The following is a 23,869-nucleotide window of genomic DNA, read 5'->3' on the forward strand; positions in this document are numbered from 1 at the left end:
CCTTTCCTCTCTCTCTCTCTGCCTACTTGTGATCTCTGTCAAATAAATAAAATCTTAAGAAAAAAAAAAAGTCTTGAGCATTTACAAAACAGTAAAATCTCACCAAATATGAAATTTGGTTATATGTCCAAACAAATTTTTAACTAGATCATAAAGTTAATTTGGAAACGGGGAGGTAAGGGAAGGCGAGAGGAAATAAAAATACAGTGCAAGGAAGGAAAAATGTAAGTGACCATATCCTTGTACATTTTAGAAGATAGAACACTACTCCTAATATTTAGGAGAAATAAAACAAAATGGGAAATTGCTATCTTTTCCCCAAAATTCTGGTATAATTAACATACAGTGTTATATTCGTTTTGAGTATACAATATGATTCAACAATTCTATACATTTCTCAGTGCTCATCAAGGTAAGTGTAGTCTCAATCCCCTATTTCACCCATCTCACCACTCACCTCACCCAGTAACCACCAGTTTGATCTCTGTATTTAAGGGGGGTTTTTTTTTTGGTCTTTTTTTCTTTGTTCATTTGTTTTTTAAAATCCCACCCATGAGTGAAGTCACATTTGTCTTTCTTTGACTGACTTATTTCACTTGGCACTGTATCCTGTAGATCCATCCATGTTGTTGCAAATGGCAAGATTTCATTCTTTTTATGGCCAGGTAATATTCCACTATATACATATACACATACCACATCTTCTTTATCCATCGATCTAGAGATAGATATTTGGGTTTGCTTCTATGTCTTGGCTATTGCAAATAAATATGGGGTACATAAATCTTTTCAAGTTAGTGTTTTCATTTTCCTTGGATAAATATCCAATAGTGGAATTATTGGATCATTATTTTCCACAGGGGCTCTACCAATTTATATTCCCACCAACAATGCATGAAGGTTTCTCCTTGCTCCCTTCCAACCTCCCTCCCTCCCTCCCTCCCTCCATTCCTTCCTTCCTTTCAGATTTTATTTATTTGGGCTCCTGGGTGGCTCAGTGGGCTAAGCCCCTGCCTTCCACTCAGGTCGTGATCTCAGGGTCCTGGGATCAAACCCCGCATCCGGCTCTCTGCTCAGCAGGGAGCCTGCTTCCCTCTCTCTCTCCACCTGCCTCTTTGCCTACTTGTGATCTCTGTGTGTCAAATAAATAAAATCTTTTGAAAAAAATAAAAAATAATTTTTTCAAAAGATTTTATTTATTTGACACAGAGAGAGACAGGGAGAGAGGGAACACAAGCAGAAGGTGTGTGAGAGGGAGAAGCAGGGTTCCCATTGAACATGTGGGGCTTGATACCCAGGACCCTGGGATTATGACCTGAGCCAAAGGCAGACGCCTAACAACTGAGCCACCCAGGCGCCCCAAGGTTCCTTTTTCTTCACATCCTTGTGAACATTTGTTGTTCCTTGTCTTCTTGATTTTAGCCAATCTAACAAGTATGAGGGGATATCTCATTGTGGTTTTGATTTGCATTTCCCTGATTAGTGATGTTGAGCATCTTACCATGTGTCTATTGGCCCTCTGTATGTCTTCTTTGGAAAAATGTCTATTCAGGTCCTCTGCCCATTTTTTAATTGGACTGTTAGGGTTTTTGTTTTTTGTATTGAGTTGTGTAAGTTCTTTCTCCCATCCAAGTACTAACCAGGCCCGACCCTGCTTAGCTTCCGAGATCAGACGAGATCGGGCGCGTTCAGGGTGGTATGGCCGTAGACAAGTTGTGTAAGTTCTTTCTATATCTTGGATATTAACGCCTCATCAGACACATCATTTGCAAATATATTCCCCCATTCAGTAGGTTGCCTTTTTGTTTTGTTGGTGGTTGTCTTTGCTGTGCAAAAGCTTTTAATTAAAAAAAATTTTTTTTTAAAGATTTTATTTATTTGAGAGAGAGAGAGGGAGAGTGAGAACGCATAAAAAAGGAGAAGTTCAGAGGCAGAAGCAGACTCCTTGTGGAACTGGGAGCAGGATGGAGGACTCAATCCTGGGACTCCAGGATCATAACCTGAGCTGAAGATGCTTAACCAACTGAGCCACCTATGCACCCGCAAAAGCTTTTTATTTTGGCGTAGACCCCAAGAGCTTATTTTTCCTTTTGTTTCCTTTGCCTGAGGAGACATATCTAGAAAAATGTTTATACAGCCTATGTCAAAGAAATTACTATCTGTTTTCTTCTAGGAGTTTTATGGTATAAGAAAGTGGTCCAGTTTCATTCCTTTGCAGGTAGTTTTTTCCCCAGAACCATTTATTGAAAAGACTGTCTTTTACCCATTATATATTCTTGCTTCCTTTGTCATAGTTTAATTGACCATATAATTTATTTATTTATTTTTATTTCCTTTATTTCTAATCTTCTAGCTGTATGGGTTTCTGTGCAATTTTCACTAGAATGCAACTAACAAAACAACAACAAAAAACAGAAACCGTGCACTTCTTTTTCCATGAAAGGCTTCCTATAAATGCAATAAAATGTTTTACACTTTTTCTCATGAGTTCAAGATAAAAGACGTCTTTAAAATGTTTAACTAGGTTTCTCACTGTGTATCTCCCTAAGTAAACAGGTAAATATTTGTGTTCCATGGTTGGTATGAGGATTAATCCAAATAAGAAAATATATTATGGGAGCACCTGGGTGGCTCAGTGGGTTAAGCGTCTGCCTTCAGGTCAGGTCATGATCCCAGGGTCCTGGGATCAAACACCATGTCAGGCTTCCCTGCTTGGCCGGGAGTCTGCTTGCCCCTCCTCCCCCTCTAGCTTGTGTATGTACATACTTTCACTCTCTCTGTCTCAAATAAATAAATAAAATCTTTTAAAAAAGAGAGAGAGAATAAATAAATAAAATCTTTAAAAAAAAAAATAAAATAAAATAAAAAAGAGAGAGAGAGAAAGAACATACTGTGTAAGACCCCAAAGTCCAGCACACAACACATGCTCAACAAATTGTAGTATTTTGCCCAAGACATATGTATATATGTTCTTTCCAATATACTGCTATGCATGAATGTAGAATTTAAACAGATTGTTATACAAATTATCTATCTGTACTTTATCTAATAAAAGATATGCACACATGCACACACATGTGCAATTCCCACTCCCAAGACGGTCTCAAAAACAAATCTAAGTTAGTGAAAATACAAGGAAATAGAACAAATTACTATATGGTTAAAAACACACACACAAAACAACCAAGTGGTAGAAGAAAGTACTTACCTTAAAAAATGATTGATAATATGTATTTTCTATGTAAAAATATATAAACTACTTTAATGATTATCCCTAGAAAAGGCTATTAAATTGCTACATGTTTGGAATATAGTTTTCAATGACAAATACATGAAAATTAAAACAGTTTAGGCAACAATTTTTATATTATATTCAGCTGGCATTCTCTAATCAGGTTATAGAGAATTTTTAACTTCAAATTTCACAGTGCATTAACTGTTTAACAACAACAAAATCTTATCTAAATGAAATTTATAGTAATAGGAAATGTAGCTAGTATATGTAGCTATTGCTCAGGCCTTGTCTACCCTTCCTACTCCTAAGGGCCCAAAGCTGAGACACCATGGCATAGCAGTAAAGGTCACAGGCTCTAGAATCTTTGAATCTTGGCACTGAGGCCTGGCTATGCAATCTTGGCCAAGTTCCTCAAGCCTGCTATACTTGCTTTGCCTTCCTTAAAATAACAATGTATCAATTTTATAAGGTTTTTGGGAGTCTCAAATGTAACCGGAATACAGTTATGTGTTCAGTAAGTGTTGACTTGATGCTGACTACAACTAACACAACATTTTAGGCATATGAATTTGTTGTTAATCTAATTCATGATATTCTTTCATTCCCCTGTTCATTTAAACACAAACTCCTTCGCCCTTAGCAGTGCAGAATTACTCTCAACAAATTGTATGGTATGCTAGAAGGGGGAGGCAAATTCTGCTTACTATATTAATATATATAAAATGATCTGTGGTTATAGCTATGTTTTCTGGGGTCTATTCTGTATACTATTTTAGACATGGCAACTTGATGTAATTTTTAGTTTTAATTTCAGTAAGAGCCATTGTATATTCTCTAAGAAATTTTTTATACACTGTGTATGTTTAAAAATGGATGCTACGGTGGGTGCTAAAATATACTGCTGTAATATTATTACATAGTTAATAAAAGGATAAGGCAAGGCAAAAACACCAATAGCTAAAGCTTATTATCCTAAGAAAAGCACACAGTTGTCATCTTGACAATTCTCTCCTTTTATTTATTTATTTTTAATTTTTATTAATTTGACAGGGAGAAAGAGATCACAAGTAGGCAGAGAGGCAGGCAGAGAGAGAGGGGGAAGCAGGCTCCCTGCTGAGCAGCGAGCCAGATGTGGGGCTGGATCCCAGGACTCTGAGATTGTGACCTGAGCTGAAGACAGAGGCTTAACCCACTGAGCCACCCAGGCCCCCCAATTCTCTCCTTTTATTAACACTAAACAATTTGGTGGAGATGATATTTTCTGAGATAAAACATAATAAAATGCTCAAGTTATTTAAAGCAATATTTTCAAAGATATCTGAAGGTTCACAAATATATCTTGCTCTGTCATGTGTGGAACAGGCATTAACATTAAAGTCAAATGGGTTTATTTCTACTACTTGTCTGCTCCAAGAACCTGGGCATGTTCTTCAGTCTGTCCAACTGCCTTATCTATAAAATGGGCATGATCTCATCTATGCTTCAGAAATATTCATAAAATTTTCCTATGTTTCATTGATTCTTCTATTAACATCTTATCAACTTCTAAGCTCAAAAGGGTGCCCGCCAAATAGCAGGAGCTCAATAATAAACGACGGTTGTCAGGTACGCCGTTTGGTTTGGTCCAGGAAAAGCTAGGTCAATGTCATTTAATGGGACGGTAGGGGTAAGACAGACAAAAGAAAAATGGCACCATTTAAGGCAACAATTTTAAATATAAATTATCTATGAAAAATACTAGTCATCTTCATAGTTCAGACATTCAGATAAGCTCTTTGCAAAAAACCTTTTGAAACATCATTTAAAATAAGGAAAAAAAGCCAAAAAATGATTACCAACAGACATTATTTTTCTTTTAAATATCAAAATGCACTAAACCCAAAGATGTCTTCCACAGACTATACAGTTCTTTTTGAAAGAATTTCTAAGGAAAACGTTGATAATCATAAGGAATATTGATGACTTACTGATCTTAATGGCAAATACTTTAAGTATTAAAACAGTACCTTTGTATCTTTATTAATGGAAACACTAATTTCGTTTAGCTTTTGGCTAACGTAAACCACTCCTAACCTAAAATGCAGATCTCTTAATCCAATGGTCAAGCCATATTTCATTTTAGTGAAAAATCAATTCAAGGCCAAAATAGTATGGTGTTGTGTGGCCCGGGTTGGGATTTGTTTGAGGATCCGCTGAACTAATGTAAATTATGATGTTAAAAAGTTTTGACAAATGTTAAGTTGCTATTATTTATTTATTTATTTATTTATTTTTAAAGATTTTATTTTTTATTTGACAGAGATTACAAGTAGGCAGAGAGGCAGGCAGAGAGAGAAAGGAGAAAGCAGGCTCCCTGCTGAGCAGAGAGCCCGATGTGGGGCTCGATCCCAGGACTCTGAGATCATGACCTGAGCCGAAGGCAGAGGCTTTAACCCACTGAGCCACCCAGGCGCCCCAAGTTGCTATTTTTTAAAAAAAGATTTTATTTTTAAGTAATCTATATCCCCAGTGTGGGGCCTGAACTTACAACCCTGAAATCAAGTGTCGTAATTTCTACCAACGGAGCCAGCCAGGCTCCCAATGCTATTATTTTTAGTAAAGTTCAATCTACTTCTTTGAGGTCATACATTGAGGGACTTTTTTTTTTTTTTAAGATTTTATTTATTTATTTGACAGACAGATCACAAGTAGGCAGAAAGGCAGGCAGAGAGAGAGAGAGGAGGAAGCAGGCTCCCTGCCGAGCAGAGAGCCTGATGCGGGGCTCGATCCCAGGACCCTGGGATCACGACCCGAGCCGAAGGCAGAGGCTTTAACCCACTGAGCCACCCAGGCGCCCCGAGGGACTTTTAAAAGACGTGTTTTAGGAGCGGTAGTGTGGATCACCAAAGACAAGCATGAAAAAGGAAAGACAAAATTCAAAGTAAATCTATATTTGCAAACACTACTTTAAAGGTTGTTTAAAACACCTAGCAAACTAAAATCTTTCTGGACTACGGGTGGCTCAGTTGGTTAAGCTTCTGCCTTCAGCTCAGGTCATGATCACAGGGTCTTGGGATCAAGTCCCACACTGGGTTCCCTCCTCAGCGCGGGGTCTGCTTCTCCCTCTCCCTCTGCCTGCTGCTCTCCCTGCTTGTGTCTCTCTCTCGATCTCTCTCTCACCCACTCTCTCTCTCTCAAATAAATAAATAAAATCTTTAAAAAATAAAATAAAATCTTTCTGGACTCTAAGAAATCAACTATCGCAAACCAGAAGATAAATAAATGATGGCCATTCTTGAAACTTTGAATTCACTTTTACAATATATTTAGAATATGTTTTAAAACCTATTGGCTTACAATGTATCTGAATAAGAATTTACAAAGTTCTTTTCAAGTGGTTGTTTTCAGATTTTACTCTTTTTCAATGCTCTGTCACGCATGCCTTTGCATTTGCTGTTCCCTCTCCCTGGACTGAGTTTTCTTCAGATTCTCTCATGGTATACTCCCTTACTTCATCAAGGCCTTCCTTAACTATGTAGCCTAACTAAGATGGCCCTCCTTTTTCCCCTGCCTTATTTTTATTCATTGTTTTAGTTATCTCCTGACATTAAATATTAAATATTTGTTCACTGGTTGTTTATTATTATCTCATGAGACCATAAGCCTTAAGGGGGCAGGGTTTTTTTTTTCTGTTTACCATCTAGAATGGTACATGATACACAGTAGGGCTCAATGACTGTCTGTTTACAAAAGAAAAAGAAACGTAGTACCCACCTCCTCAGTGAGTTCACAGTCTTCATAAGAAACATAAATTTGAAATTTATATTCATAATCACAGTTTTTATGAAATTAATTTCTCTTCTTAAGAAAGCATTTAAAAGACTGATGGATACCAATGTGAAGCCTAAGTTTTATAAATAGGGGTGTACTTACAGTTCCTAAGTCAGTTATTTTATTTTATTTTTATTTTTTAAAGATTTTATTTATTTGACAGAGAGAGATCATAGGTAGACAGAGAGAGAGAGAGAGAGAGGGGGGAAGCAGGCTCCCCGCTGAGCAGAGAGCCCGATGTGGGGCTCGATCTCAGGACACTGGGATCACGACCTGAGCCGAAAGCAGAGGTTTTAACCCACTGAGCCACCCAGGCACCCCCTAAGTCAGTTATTTTAGAGCATATTTTTAAGGAGATTTTAAAAATTGGTTATAAAAATGGTTATAGATACCAAAATATGTCTCATCCAAACAGCACTATTTCTACTATACTGTGAATTAAGTAGGCTTTTGAAAGTATTTCATAATCTAATGTTTTCGACGGGGAAATGCTTTCCAGATCACGTCAGAATAAAAAAATATAATAGCTTGAGTAATATAACTAGCCTCAAATACAGATTATGTCATTCTAAAAATAGGTTTTATTTCTACTTTGTTCTCATTCTGGCCAAAGCAATAGCTACTCACTATGAGCAAAGATCGTAACATGGTGAGACCCAGAAAAGACTTATTTTCAAGGGCTAGAGATATGAGAGAGAGAATGAGAGTAGGGGAAAGATCACGTCTTGTCTTCAACCCAGCTAGAAAAGTTGCTCATAAATTGGGTCTTTGCAACCTCAGAAATGCTCTATATAGTTCCAAAGCTAGGGAAAAAAAAAAAAAAATCCTACCATGACCAACCTGTACATGAGGGTTGAGAAGGTACTAGGTATTTGCATGGGCATCTTTTCTTTGTGAATATGATATAATCCAATTCATTAAAATCACAAAATTCTAGCACTGGAAGAGGGAATCTTATAGATGATCTTTACTAACTAAACTTCACTGCCTCACCTCCAACACACACACACTTACATATTCAAAAATAGGGAAAATGAGATATAGGAGATCACAACGAAACTATTTTAAAAGGCTTTTTAAAGAATTAACAGACATTTTTCCAAAAAAATTATGCTATTGTAATAATGATTTCATCGAATGGAAGCCAAGAAATAACAATAAAATCCTCTAAGCTGCCAATGGTAAAGTCACTGGCCCAAAGTGAAGAGACAGAGGAAGAGTCGTGGAGGATGATGGTGGTATCATGGGAGTTTTCTTGCGACTGCTACTGTACAATAGAGATGATCCTCGGTTGTTTGTTTTGTTTTGGAGTACAACTATTTCAAAGCATTGAACTACAGCTGTAAACCCATGTATCATGTATTTTATTCCTTTATCCATATAATGAAAAGAAAAACCAATGGAATGTATCCAGAAGATACATTTAGAAGACCAAACAAGTCTATTCTCTATTATTGTATTCTTTATGAGTATGATAATTAAATTTGGGAAATATTGTTTATACAGAAAACATTTTATGTGAACATTCTGATGAATTGTCTTCAATACATGAAAGACTACATAATTTTCCTGCAGTTAAAGATCTAATTAACAGCAAATAAGGGCCATCACACTAATATTTCCAATTCTCAAGTAGCAGTATTCTTAATATACCAAAATTTGTCATAATATACACTACCTAGTTTATAAATAGACTACACCCTCAAAGTTTCTTAGAATTCATTTTCTTTCTTTCTTTCTTTCCTTTTTTAAAGATTTCATTGTTTATTTCTAGAGAGAGAAAGAAAGTGCACGTGAGCGGCGAGGGGCAAAGGGAGAGAGAGAATCCCAAAGAGACTCCACATTCAGCACGGAGCCTGATGCAGGGCTTGATCTCACAACCTGAGGATCATGACCCGAGCCAAAATCAAGAGCAGGATGCTTATTAAATGACTGAGCCACCCAGGCACCCCAGAATTCATTTTCTTTATAGATCCATGTTATTAATGGTACCCAACATTTTAGTCTAGCCCTCAAAAGTCTAACTCATAATGTAGTAGCTGGACTACAACATTAACTCCAAAGGTAGCTCTTGTCACCAGGGAACATAGGAGAGAAGAGTGGAAACAATACCCGTTTCCTATTCTGCACAAGCAGGATATTAGACAAAACACCAAAACTGCCCCAAATGGCACCCTCTCCTTTCCTTTTCTATAGCCTTCTCCTAGGAAAAACGTACTCAGATCCTGTATACTGCATTAAGGCTCCATTCCGATCCTTTCACAAGGCCCTGCTTATATCTCCTACCCCCAACAGTCCTAAAATTTCTAGGGTTCAAAATTCTCCACCTCTACCAACTGCTTCTAGTCAAAACTCCTATTTTATGAATGGAACTCATCCCAACTCACAGTTTTGGAAACAAAATTTGATCTAGAGGCCCTTCATCTCTGGGGCATGAATTTTTAAAAATACTAATAGTCCTTGAATTATTCACCAAAGTAAGAGAGAGAGTAGAGAGGCAGAAAAATTCTTTTGTGTACGTGAATCATTTGTAATTTGAAAAACACTATATAGGTCTAACTTTCCCTTTCATTTCTTAGATTATGTATGTGTGTGCATATATGGGGAACATATATTTTAATTTCATATAAGAGAATTCTAAAGAATACTTGTCTGTATATGGAAAACATTTTAATTATTCCTTTTTAAAAAAATGTAATTCCAGTATAGTTTACAATGTTATATTAGTTTCAGATGGAGAATAGAGGAATCCAACAATTGCATACATTACTCAGTGCTCATCATGATAAGTGTACAGTTTAGTCCCCATCACCTATTTCACACATTCCCCCATTGACCTCCCCTCTAGTAAGAGAACACTTGTTTTTTAAAAGAGCTTTAGTCTCTTAAAGCTAGAAAGAATTCTGTGAAACATTTGCCTATTACATGCAGTCAAATTCTTCAGCTACTTTAAAAAAGATAAATGTCCTGACATACTTGATAAATTGTATCACTCATAAATTAGTAAGTCAACAGATGTGCTAATGAAAATAACAACTGACCCTCCCAAAATGAATACTTTCTCAAATTCAATGAACCATTTTGCAAATAGAAATTATTGTCTGCAAACAGTATTGGACAAAAATGCAAATAAGCCAGGGGAAATGCATAATGCAGTGGGTAGCATTATAAATAGCATTATATTCCTATAAAAAGATGTGATTTCTTCTACAGTTATCTTTTTTATAATATGGAATCAGAGTTGTTATTTGGTTTTGTTATGACTAAGCACTCTAGGGTACTAATATCACTTGATAAGGATATGAAATTGCTAAAAAGGCACCCAAAACCCATTTAATGAAAGCCAGAAAGAAATTCACAAGTATTATTACATGTATACATATGTACAAATCCAGAAGTACATTCCAAGTAAAGAGATGTCTGAATGGGGAAAGGTCTTTTCCTTCCCACTTCTTTAAGAGTTCCATCTCTTAAAATTAAAAAAAAAAAAAAAAAAAAAAAAAAAAAAAAGCAAAAACTGTTTTTGCTTTAGTATATATATTCTTTTAAGCTCTCAAGACTCTGATCAAAGAAATTGGAAAATAATCAATTCCGCAAAATCCATTCACCAGAAATTATTTGAAATCCCAGCCTGTAGTGCATATGATACTTTTTCAAAGCTTTATCATAATACAACTTAAAAAGCATATAGGTGAGAATCATCTAGTAGCAAAAACAAAACTCTAAAACAAATTAAGAAAAAATTTTAGATTCATTTATAACTTAAGTAAAATTAAGAATATCTTTACAGAAGTTCACCAATTTAATCAATCCCATATTTAAAAAGAATTGCTTAGACTTCTAGAATACCCTTGACCTGCCCTATCATTCCTTCATATCTGTCAAAGGAACATATAAGCACTAGTCCCCATAAAGGAATCATCATTTAAAAAAAGTATTTGAGTTATGAAAATTATTACAAATTACTGCTTATAAGATTTAATTCAGCTACCCATGGGGATAAAAATATATTATATGTTTATAAAAAATAAAATTAAAAATTAATTAATTAATTAATTAAAAACAAAAACCTCACTTGTTAAAATAAACCTACCAGCATTATGTTGTGATTTGAAGTAGGTATGAACACAGTCAGAATAAATATTCTCAGGCTTCACAGTGTTGAGTACTTCAAGATGAAGCAGACACAACAACCCCCCAAAACTATATGAACCACAAATGATAAAAAATAGAAATCATAGTCGCCCTAAAACACTGTATGGATATTTCAGGGCTTTTTCTTTGCCAGACTAATAGATGATAAAAATATTTAAAAATCTCATACATGTAAATCTTGCTTTATACAACAGGGTATGTTTCTGAAAACTTTGTGTGAATTAAACCTAATTTCACATCTACTTGAGAAGCTCCTAAACTAAAATGAATAATTTTTTTAAGAATACTTATTCTCATTTTATCTCTTTCAAGTAAATCATGTGTATGACAATGTGATTTTTCCCACAGCAGCATAAATTTCTAGTTTCAGTAAATAATCTTGCCAGAAATTGATGACTTCTTAGAATAGTTTTCTATAAAGTTTTGCCTTTACACAGATATATATATGTACATGTATCTGTTTATTGTATACATAGATATATAGACATACAAAACTGTATATAAAAAATGAATATATTTCTTTCTTCATGCAGGGTTGCTGAGATATAGTAGCTGTAACTCTCACACACACAGTTCAAGAAATCAAGGAAATGTTGGATTTATTCCGCGATTCTCCCTCTAACCAGGCACACAAGGTATAGTATCCCAAACTATTTCCAGTTCTTGTATACAAATTTTGTGGAAAACTAACAAAAACAGGAAAGGGGGGATGAAGGGACTGAATCACAGAATAGTAAGAATTAATAAAACCTTTTTTCTATTTAGAATTCAGTTAGTGAAATAGACACACTGCCCTTGATTACACAACCTAAAAGACAGTAAATATTTATCTACCTATCTTGAATCAATTCAATACCCAGATTAACCGACTCATACAATATTAGTCAAAGGTTAATGTTTGTTGACCACAAGCCCACCAAGGCGCATGCAAATATCATGTTTATACACATACACATAAGAAGTCTGAACATCTTAAATGTTAGATATATTTTCCAGTTGAAAATTAATATGTAGTATATAATACGCAATAAAATGGAATTATCCTTTACCAATAGTCTTTAGAGGCAAGTGAACATATTGGAAGCTATGTAGGTATACAAAACATCTAAAATTAGTTTGCTCTACTGATTTCATAACTGGATGGCATATACTACTTACAGAGCAACAAAGGTGCAAAGACTGAAATTTAAACCCCTAATTAAGCAATGGTTTGACAGTTCTAATGTCCTATACCTGCCCTGCCTGATACCATAACTCAGTAGGCAATCTCAAATGAAAATTAATACGGCATACAGTATAATTTTAGTTATAAGTAACAACTGATCGTGTTTAAAAGATGAAATCCTCCAATGTTCAAAAACCCTTGGCACTCACCAAGACAACAACTTTGGCATTCAAAGAATAGCTATTTGTAATAACAAAAAAGGTTTCTGTGGATTCCGCTTACAACATCTTGATTACTGTCATCTGATCATAACACAACTGTTACTAACTCGGCTGCCATGTCCACTTCTCCTCAAGCGGCTAGGTCTTAATCATAAATCAACGAAACGACTAATTCAACATTGTTAAACCAGCGAGGAGATGTCTCGAGCGATTTTGGTTTCTCACATCTTTCAAAAGGTCAATGTACCTACTCGCTAACAAAATAGACTTATCTTTCAAAATGCTTCCTTCTTTTCTAGGATTGAAAAACAATGTTACCATTTAAATGTAAAGTAAACTCTAACTAGTAATTAAAATGTTCCTTTTGTCTGAAATGGTGACTCACTAAAATATAGTTTCCTATATTCTTCCTATTCCTATATACTACTTTAACTAGTAATTAAAATGTTCATTAGGTCTGACATGGTGACCTACTAAACTACAGTTTCCTATGGTCTTCCTCTTATGGCCAAAATCACAAATCCCTCCTCCTCCTCCTCTTTCCTAACCATTTAAAATAGTTTTCTAGATCTAAAAGACCCATGAAAATAGTTATTACTGCTTCCTGCATCAGTCTTAATTTGCTACACTAATATTACATAATAACTTTAAAAAACAGAAACTTTTTATTTTGCTAAAGGAGCAACTAATGCAAGCAAATGGAGCTTAGATATAAATGCTACCAAAAAACAAGATGCTAACACAAATTAAAAGGATTTAGTAGTTAAAATGTATCTTAACTATTTACATCTGTTTGCAGTGTTATAAACGATGAAAACCTAGTGTTCATATCCTTCATAATAAAAATTTATTCTGCACTTTAATACAAAGGCTATGTTGCATAAACAGGATTTAAAGCTGTAGCAGAGTGGCTGAATGAAAGGAAAATGGCAATCTTTCTGGCTCCAGTAGATGCCATTCCCTATCACACAATGTTTCCCACTCATAAATACATGACAAATACTTCCTCAATCATTTTTTACGAGCAGGGATGCACAGGGGGTAGTCAATGGCTAGCTTGAGGGAAAATAGGAACAGCAGGCGGCAGAAACTGTACAGAAAATGGCTATGTGGTAAATTCTCTTCTGGAACATCACTCAGTTACCCAGTCTTTGATCTTTCAGCTACAATTACACTAACTTCCACAAGATCTGATTCCCCCCACCCGCCCCACCAAACATACACACAGCCCCAAACCAGATCATTAGTTATATATAAAATCTAAAATTTGGTTTTATAAATAGGATCATCCATACCTCTACATCTTTATAAATTAAAATTTGCTATTTAGACAAGAGTTTGCTTTCAATTGGCTATAACCATATCATCATCACAACTGGTCTCACAAAAAACATGGGGTGTCTGGCGACAGCTAAATCACAGACTGGCGTCTCCCAAGCAGTCTGTCTACCATTAGGGTCTGGGAAATGGTATTTACTATACAATTAGAGCCAGGGAGTTCTACCTGTAATCATCCAAATACAGGTGTGAGAAGCCCCTTTGGGCAAGGAAACTGACTCATCCTTTTTCATGTAAACTTTGATGTCTGTATTGTTTCATGAAGCCTCAGGAAACCTTACCATTCATACAACAATAAGATTTATTAACTGAGGTCAAGTAATAAATTTTAAAATTCCTTCCCAAAGGTAATAATTTTTAACACATTAATCATCAAATTTATAAGAATTTGAAGTAAGACAGTACTGATTATTTTAAAGTTAATTATCTATTGGAGGACACTGACCAGTAAGAACTGAATTTTCATGTTAGGTTTATGCTTTCTAGAACCCTACCAATAAAGAGGACAAATTCAGTTTCCTATCAGGAACACAAAATGTCTTAAAGTAATATCAACGGGGCATTTTTAGTTGCAGTAATTTCACAGAATTTATTCTAATCATTTATTGGAGTTAACCATCTGACATTAATTATTGTTTTGGCTTCCAGTCTATGAATGTTTATTTTTCAGTTTAAAGCTTCTCACTCTTTGATATCATATGGAAATGAGAATTTTTAATGGAAAATTGAAACCATGTGCATCTAAGTACTTAATGAAGTACAGGGAAAAACCGACAATATATTTTAGGAGAACGCAGATATTTTGCTCCGGATAGTTTTGATTTGTTTGTATGACTTAATAGTATGAAAATACTGAGGGTCCCATGAGGCAAGTCAAAGTGAGTGCAATGCCAAATGTGCACATGCCCACAGCGTTACATGAACATATGAGTTTTTGAAGTTATTAGTGAACAAAAGAAAACCTTGTACATTTGGATTACATGTCAAAAATGACAACACATGAATGTGCAGTTTCCACCTTTGTACACTTTACAAGTATTTGAAACAGATACCTTCCTTTCCTCTCCCCCCTCACATACAGTTTTTTTAGTTGAAAAAAAAATTTAAAGTATTTTATCTGGATTTTAAAACTTACGCTTAGCTATAATCTCAAGTGGGTATTTTAAGGCCACATATAATATCAACACAGTTAGAAATTCCCAGTTTAAAAGTTTTATTGCTCTAAATACATTTATTCTCATTTTGCAAAGGAAACAAACAATAACGTCTATTAAATTTAAATTTAATAAGTAAATACACATGATTCAATATTGCCTAACTTAATTCTGTTTGTTTCTTCTTACGTTCTCTCAGTGTAGATCAATTAGGAGATTCATCTCAGAATGTACAAAACCAGACAAAGCTCTCTAATCCATTTTAAACTTTTTAATAAGGAGAAAAAATATTAAAATCTAACATAGCCATAAGTTCATATGTACGTGTGTTTATGGGTAGAGCCAGGATATGTCTGAATATATCTGAGGGGGAAAAACTTACCATTTGTTCTTCTTTCTAATGTAGTCTTTTTCAGAAAGATTAACCAAGTATACCATTGGTTTTGAAGTCAGAAATAAGTGTTTATTCAACACTTCAATCTAAAGTGGGAGATAGAGAAAGAATCTTCTTTAAAAGTTGAGCAAGTCATTGAGTAACTTGAAAATAAACTCTTGTCAAACAAGTAGCCATTTTCATTTTCAAAATTCTTGTTTCTGAGAAACTAGCAGTTATGAAATATCAGGAGGAGGGGAAAAGAAAATAATAACAAGCCTGAGAGTAAGCAATCATTGACAGAAATAAAGTTTAACTAGATATTAACAGTGATAATATATATAATAATGGAAAATCTAATTTGTTCCCTAAGAAGTCAAAGCCAAGGCAGGAATAGAAGGCATGATAGTTACAACTTACCTCTTTGTCGTTCCAATCATGATAGAAGCGAACAGGTTTCTTCTGATCTATAACCCAGGATTTGACTTTGCACATTATATCCTGCACAAGATTGAGAGAAAAGTAAATACAAGATGGACACTGAACATTCAGATACTAAATAGTAAAATTAAAAGTTTTCAAATCCTCAAAGTAAAAAGTCTATTTTATACGAAAGGGGAACTAAGTCACACACATAATTATTTTTTAATAGCTCATTAAAAATCCAAATACCAATGAAACATTGTGGCATTAACATTTCAATATATAAAATGTGGAATACTAGCAAAATTAGTTATAGTCTTAAAAATTTCAAGACAATTCACATACACCAAAGACTGTAAGAGCTAATAATATTTCAGTATCACCTAGTGATGCCACTTACAAGATAAACATGCTTATTAGGAAATGGAGGGAGGGGGGAATACTGGAAAGAGACTGAATTATAATTTTTTCCTTAAAAAGAAAAACAAACAAAATAGACAAAATTGAACCTATTATTGATGATCTACCCTCCAAAATATTAAATCAACTGGCCAAACCCTTTTAATTCGGAATTAATTTTTTGCCAACACCTTCTTCCTGCCCACTTCTCCTGTCCCCGCTCCAACACGCCCCCCCCACCCAACCTGCCAAAGCCTCCATTACACAATGGCAAGAGCCCTGCACTGATGACCTCCAACCAGCTGCATTCACTTTCAGAACATCTCTCTCTGCTGGAAATCTAAAGGCCTTTTAGTTAGCAAGCTAGTGTGCATTCAGAAGGAGTAACTGCAGGAAGAGCCCAATGTGCTTTGTTTCTCTAGCCTTTCTTCACAGAAAGATTAATCATCTGTGAAATGGAAACGGCAAACAGCAAGTGACACAAACTGAACCCTTCAAGTCTTTCCTCATCAGTTTTGTGGTTCTGAATCTAAAAGCTGCGTGTGGCAAGGTTCTTCTTACAGGCAGGTGTTAATAAAAGGCTCTTGGGTCTGAAAGGTCAAACTTAGCTCTTCCAGAAGAAGTGCGTTTGAGAGTCATCTGGTTTTTTGTTGTTGTTGTTAAAGATAATTTATGAATATGTTTTAAATATGCATTTCTCACAAATTTATCGTAATACACAATTATCAGTAAAAATTTTTTAGGCTTTTATCGATGTATTTACTTTACCATAAATCAGTTATTTTTCTATAAATATCCACTTGTATAAATTACCTCAATATTTAGTATACCTTCCTTCCAAATCTTGCTGTTACCATCAGGAAAAATAAGGAAAAAGCCCTGTGTCCTTAGATCCTGATTTGAAACTCTCCAGGAAAAGGACTTCCCACAGATTTTAACAAGGAAGGGGCAAGCTGAAAACTTTTAATGAAATCTAACATGTTCTGCTTAAGAATAATCACTTTTACTCTTCTATAACTGAATTTCACTCATAAATGTTTAAAAGTGGCTAATGTAACACCATTTCCTACAAGGAGAAGATCAAAGTGCTATATTACAAATGCATTATGATTAAAAAAGCCCTGTGCAGCCTTGCTATTAACTGTTCTTTAAACCCTAAAAGGCTTCCCATAGATCTCACTTGGCACTGCATATACAACCTTTGACAAGTAATGTAGACCATTTTTATTCATTGCCTAAAATTGTAGGCAATTATATGCGTCACACTGGCCACCTGCAAATTCTGAATGCCTGCTCCAGTTGTCAGTGCAAAAAACTAATGTCGGAGGGGATTAATCTAGGGGGAGAGAGTCCTCTTTAATGGCTCCAGCAGGTGAAATGGCCCAGCTGGTTACTATGATGAGTGGCCAGAACAGCTTATGTAGAGACACGCAACAAGATTATACAAAAGAAGGAGAAAACAGTGGTACCATCTTATATTTGGTTCCATTAGTTTTTTTCAATTAAGAAAAGAGAAGAAAATAGACAAAAGGAAGCCAAACCAAAAATAAGGAAGGAAATTAAATTTTAATCATATAAAAAGTATAACATACTGTTGTAACTATAAACATTTTTACAAAACCAAAGGGCCTCAATAAACGATGATCACCAGTGAAGGAATTTCAGTATTTCTCTTTCATTTTAAATTAACTACACAATCACTCCAGACTCTGAAATCTTATCACATAATCTTTTTTTTCTCTCCTCACACCAACACATTCATTATACTACCAATTAGAAACAGTCAAATTTTAAAGAGAATTTACTCATAATTAAAGCTCTCAAACAGTATGTTCATTAAAGCCACATTCAAACCTTTTAAGAAAAATTTATAGAGTATAACCAAGTATTTGACGAGTTGAAAGTAAAAATGTTTTAAAATTTAAAATTCTTCTTTTTTTACCCAATACTCTCTTCATTAGCTCTATGAAAGACTGAACAGCCAAGAAACGACATCTTAGATTATTAAAAGATGCCAGTTTACTGAAGACAAAACAAGATCCCTCTCAGATAAGAATATCATACATAAATGATCATTATATGGTATAGTTGCGATGTGCTGTTTTTCTTACTTAAGAATTAATTTTAATTTTAGCAAAAAATTAAAAGATGTTTTAATGTTTAATGTTCCTTACCTGAAAAACTTCTAATCAGATGAAAGAAAACATTTGGACAAATTTGCATATAATAATGGACTAAAATTTTTCTTATGCTTATATATATAAATATATATATCAACACTTATGATGAGAACACTAAAAGGTTCCAGTTAGCTGAATATAGTTGACTGAGAAAATAATCTAATACATACCTACCCTACTCTTAACAATTGGGAATACAATAAAAACACAAAAACACCTTAATGCTTAAGGCATCAGAAGTTACTTTAAGATTTTATTAATATCCTTAGCAACATCATTATGTAGAAATACAGATGGAGAAGGATAACTTTTGGTTTGATAACTTTAACGAAGTCCTCACTTTCAAAATCCTATACACATGATGACAATTATGCAAAACTTCCTGGATATTTGAACTTTTTGGTTATTTTGAAGTGGTGTGAGTATACTAATTGGAGAGGTAATAGCTTAATGCTTAAGTGTGAAAATAAATCCTAGGTTTACCATTTACCAGGTCTGTGACCTATTACTTCATTGCTTAACATTGATGATGACACTATCTACTCCCCGGGGTTGTTGTGAAAATCAAAAAAGATAATGCATATAAGGTGTTTAGCACAGTCCTTGGCACAGAGTAAGTTCTCCATAAATGTGAGCTGTTGCCATTGTTATCATGATAGGTGAAAAGATTAAATACTAGTTATCCGCAAAATGGCAACATAATCTCTTGGGTACTCCCTTAAAGCACATATACATCTTCTCCAATATGAATATTGTTCATTAGTTCTTTTCTTCGAATTTCTGAAGGCTTACCAACAATACTGGCTTTCTTAGTGAAATCTCAATTCAGGTGTCTAGTCTTAACAAAAACTAGTTTTTACTGAACAACTACCTTTTAACTAAAAAGAAAATCCAAACTCACCTTGAATTCCTCACTCATCTGTTTTGACTCTTCTTACTAATAGTCTCACATTTAACTTAAGAAGTGTTCTGTTTTCTTGATATATTTTATTATTGTTGTTAATAGCAGTTGTAATGTATTTAGGCTCACAGAGAACATGTGATTTGCCTAAATTCCCATAGTCGGTAAATGGCAGAGCTAAGATTCAAATTCAGGTCTAAGTGACTCAAAAATTCATGTTCTGTCCAATTACCCTGGCATATTTGTCTTCCTTACTGTTTTTCGAATTGTTCTTTGTTTAGCCTAGCTAGTTATTCCCAAGGTTGTTATTCCAGTCCTCATTCTTGATCCAAGGTCATCAGAGAAATTTAATATTCCTCCTATTTGAGATTAATAATACCTGTCAATCCATCACAAAAGTAATATTTTTCTTTGCATACAATAACATACCTGACTCCAAGACTACATACTAGACTTCTCTATTTTGGTATTCTTCTGTTTCTTAGCAAGAATTATTAATCTGTGACCCATAAATAGATTTCAGGGATTCCCTAACACCCTGAAATTATATATAAAGTTCTATGTTTAATTTATGTGCCTTTGAGGGATGATGGCATATACCTTCCAAATCCTTTTAAAAGGAATTCATCGTCCCCAAATCTAAGAACCAGAGTTGTGAGTGACTTTGTAGCAATACTCAAATGCCCCCAAAACAGCCAATTAAGTAAATGTTTTAGGTCCATGAACTCTCAGACTTGAAGCCCAGAGACACTAACTGAAAACTTGTTGCAGTCAGACCCTCACCCAAATTCATCTGTACTGGTCAACATGCTGATAAAAATTCTACACCTGGGTGGCTCAGTGATTAAGCATCTGCCTTCGGCTCAGGTCATGATCCCAGGGTCCTAGGATCGAGCCCCACACAAGGAGCCTGCTTTTCCTTCTCCCACTCCCCCTGCTTGTGTTCCCTCTCTTGCTGTGTCTCTGTCAAATAAATAAGTAAAACCTTAAAAAAAAAAAAAATTCTAGCTACTACAACATATAACACAATTTTAGTTAAAATCATAACAGGGATGTTGGAGAACATTATAAACTGAATATATTATTATTCTAAAAAAATGAACTGCTTAAGATAAAAAATATTTAGAGAGAAAAATACATGACCTGCCTTGCTATGTATTAAACCACAGAGCTACAGTAATTAGAATAGTATGATACTAGCACAAGGAGATTTGGATTAGAAACAACCTAAAAAGCGATTAATTAGAGATTTGCTAATAAATTATGGGATATTCACATAACAGAACAGTTTTTATCCATTAAGACTAGACAGAGTTGTATGTACATTTGCATGGGAAAATGTCCAAATGCTTTGTAAGTGAAAAAAGCAGGTTCAGAACAATGAAATAAAGCTGAGTATGAATTTTGCCACCAAAAAGATTTGGGCTTGAGTTCTGGCTCTGCCACTTTCTAACTGTGTGACTTTTTAAAAGTTACTTAACATCTCTAATTTTACTTTTGTAAAATTGGGATAGTTCCAATTCAACATATGGTGATTATTAGGATTAAATAAGAAAATACATGTAAAGTAACTGCCTCAGCTCCAGGTACACAGTAAATACTCGACAGGTATTAAGTATTAATATTTATGGCAGAATGTATAAGGTGATTCCATCTGTGGTTTTGAAACTACATATAATACATACAAACAAATGCACTCAAATAATGAAATTGGATAGATGCCATACAAAACTACTAGCAACAGAAATTTCTAGAAGATTGGATACCAGAGAAACTTTCCCTGTCTGCCTTCTTTTTTTTAAACCACAATGCTGTTTTATTCATTTTTAACCAAAAAACATAATCTTTACAACAGGAAAGAAATGACAATTTTACAGTGTGGGGGGAGGGGAGGACTTCATCTATTCATTGCTCACCATCTATAATTCTAAAATTTAATGAACAAATAGAAAAGACCTGGCAATTTTTCAAGGTGACTCACTCTTACTCTGTAATAATTATAGCTTCCAAGTCTGATACTTCCCTCTAGCCAAATCAACTATCCCAATACCTGATGCTGACACCCAGATGAGCTGATCTGTGCTGGTTAGGTGGCTCTAACTAATACAGTCAACAATGCACTCGGACCAAAATGGGGGTCAGGCCTTCAGCTCAAAATAGTCTGGCTAGGAGTCCAGTAACACAGCTTCGTCTTGCTCCAAGCCAGAGCATCCACTTTAAATATCCCAAGGAAATGTCCTTTTACCCAGGAAAGACCAACCTATGTTTTCTCTCACAAAACAGACCGCCTTTGTATATTCTAACTTGATATTTAGGATCTGTCTGAATCAGAATATTAAACGTTTGTTGCTCTACTAAATAAATGCTGTTTATGGTGGCAGGAGTACTGATCCTTGACTTCCAGCTTTTTACATACTTCAGTGACTAAAACTCCCAGAAAAGAATTGACAAAGTACTCAACTAAGACAACTGGCAGCAATGTTCTGCATGGCTGTGTGTGTGTGTGTGTGCGCGTGCGAGCACATTCGCATGCATGCACACGTTAAGGAAGATGTCATCCAAGAACTGAAATAATAGGTTAATTCTACCAATCATCTGGGTAGAATGCGTGTTGGTAGTTGTGGGTTTCTTTTTTTTTTTTTTCTTTTTTAAAGATTTTATTTATTTATTTGACAGAGAGAGATCACAAGCAGGCAGAGAGGCAGGCAGAGAGAGAGGAGGAAGCAGGCTCCCTGCTGAGCAGAGAGCCCGATGCGGGGCTCGATCCCAGGACCCTGAGATCATGACCTGAGCCGAAGGCAGCGGCTTAACCCACTGAGCCACCCAGGCGCCCCAATAGTTGTGGGTTTTTAGTTACATAATTCACCAAAGTAAACAGTGAGAAGTTAACACAGCAAAGCTCTTGGTCTGTCCACTATAAACTAACAACCAGAATGGACACCCAATTCCTTCTCAAGGTATAGATTTCAAGAGGATTTTAACATCACTATAAAGAAGAAGGCAACAATCCTACATGATCCCCGTAAATCAGTTTGAATGGATTTTACCATGTTCAAGGAAGGATGGTGGGGATGGGGTGTGGAGTCCACAAATTTGATTTTAATAAAAAGGCTACTGAATAAGGAATGAAAGGAAGAAGAAAATGATCATGCATGTGGGTTTGCACCCATACCCTCTTAACGAATTATCTGGTGTACTTGGCAGAATGCAAAAAGATACAGCACCTATGAAACAGGTGCATGAAGCCATAGAGAAGAGTAATGTCAGAAAAAAATGGATGAAATGTTAAGAGAGTTGACAAACTAAGAAAAATTTACAAGGAAACCAAAATCTAAGTAGAAAGCAGGAAATAAAAGTAGGAAAATAAAAATTCAATTGAAAATTCAACTGATACAAGCAGAAGAGACTAATCAGTGGTTTGAATGTCAAACTTGAGAAAGAGTTATACTAAAGTATTGAATATACGCAGTGTAAACTACGTAAGTATAGAGCTTGATAAAGTATCACAGAATGAAAAAGTACCTGTAACTACTCTGACCAATATACAGAATACTATTAGCAATGCAGTCACAATGTTTCACTCTTCTCAAGAGATAATCACGATACTGGCTTTTTTTGGCATCACAAATTAGCCTGTGATGAAATTTATAGAAATGAAATTTATAGAAATTTATAGAAATGGAATCATACAATATGCTTTATCTTGTCTAGCTTCTTTTGTTCAACATAGTGAAATTCATCCATGTTGTTAGACGTAGTAGCAGTATGTATTTTCTTTGTCATGTAATACTCCCCTATAGGAAGATTCCGCAGTGTATTTCTCCATTCCATTGTTGGACACTTAAGGTTGTTTATACTTTAAAAGGTATTATGAATAAAGCTGCCATAAACATTCTTGTACATGTATTTTGGTAAATGTGTACATGCATTTCTCTTGAGTACACACCTAAGACTGGATGGGCACTATCATAGGTCATATATTTACCCAAATTTAGTATATACTGCTAGTCAGCTTTCTTTCCAACACTTGGTATTGTCAGTGTTCTTAATTTAGGATGCTATCTTACTATAGTCTGAATTTGCATTTCCCTAATGAGTAATGGAGGACTTCCTCTTTCATGAAGTAATGTTCAAATCTTTAGCCCATTTTTCTATTGGGCTGTCTTTTCCTTATTTATTTGTAGTTCTCTGCATATTTTATAGACAAGTTCTTTGTTAGATGCTGCAAATATCTTCTTTCACTCTGTAGCTTACCTTTTCACTCTCTTGTTTAACAGAAGCCTGAATGTGAATATAGTCCAACTTTAAAATCTTTCCCTTTAGGGGCACCTGGATGGCACAGTCAGTTGAGTGTCTGACTCTTGGTTTTGGTTCAGGTGGTGATCAAGCCCCACATCAGGCTCAACACTCAGCGGACAATCTGCTTGAGACCCTCTCTCTCCCTCTTCCTCTGCCACTTCCCACCACATGCATGTGCAAGTATTCCCCCCTCTCTTAAATAAATAAATCCTTAAA

At 35.0% G+C, this 23,869-nt stretch overlaps 1 protein-coding gene across 1 annotated transcript in view; it reads right to left on the bottom strand.

The window, feature by feature from the left end:
- The window catches only part of OLA1 (Obg like ATPase 1), a 180,668-nt gene that overhangs the window by 34,765 nt on the left and 122,034 nt on the right, over positions 1-23,869 (bottom strand). Inside the window, exons 6-7 of the mRNA XM_047722194.1 lie at positions 15,872-15,952; positions 15,461-15,558 (exon numbers count right to left, since the gene is read on the bottom strand). Coding sequence (XP_047578150.1) covers positions 15,461-15,558; positions 15,872-15,952 — 179 coding nt within the window. The remainder of the gene's footprint in view (positions 1-15,460; positions 15,559-15,871; positions 15,953-23,869) is intronic.

The sequence above is a fragment of the Lutra lutra genome, chromosome 3 (assembly GCF_902655055.1).
Source record: "Lutra lutra chromosome 3, mLutLut1.2, whole genome shotgun sequence".
Taxonomy (NCBI): Eukaryota; Metazoa; Chordata; class Mammalia; order Carnivora; family Mustelidae; genus Lutra; species Lutra lutra.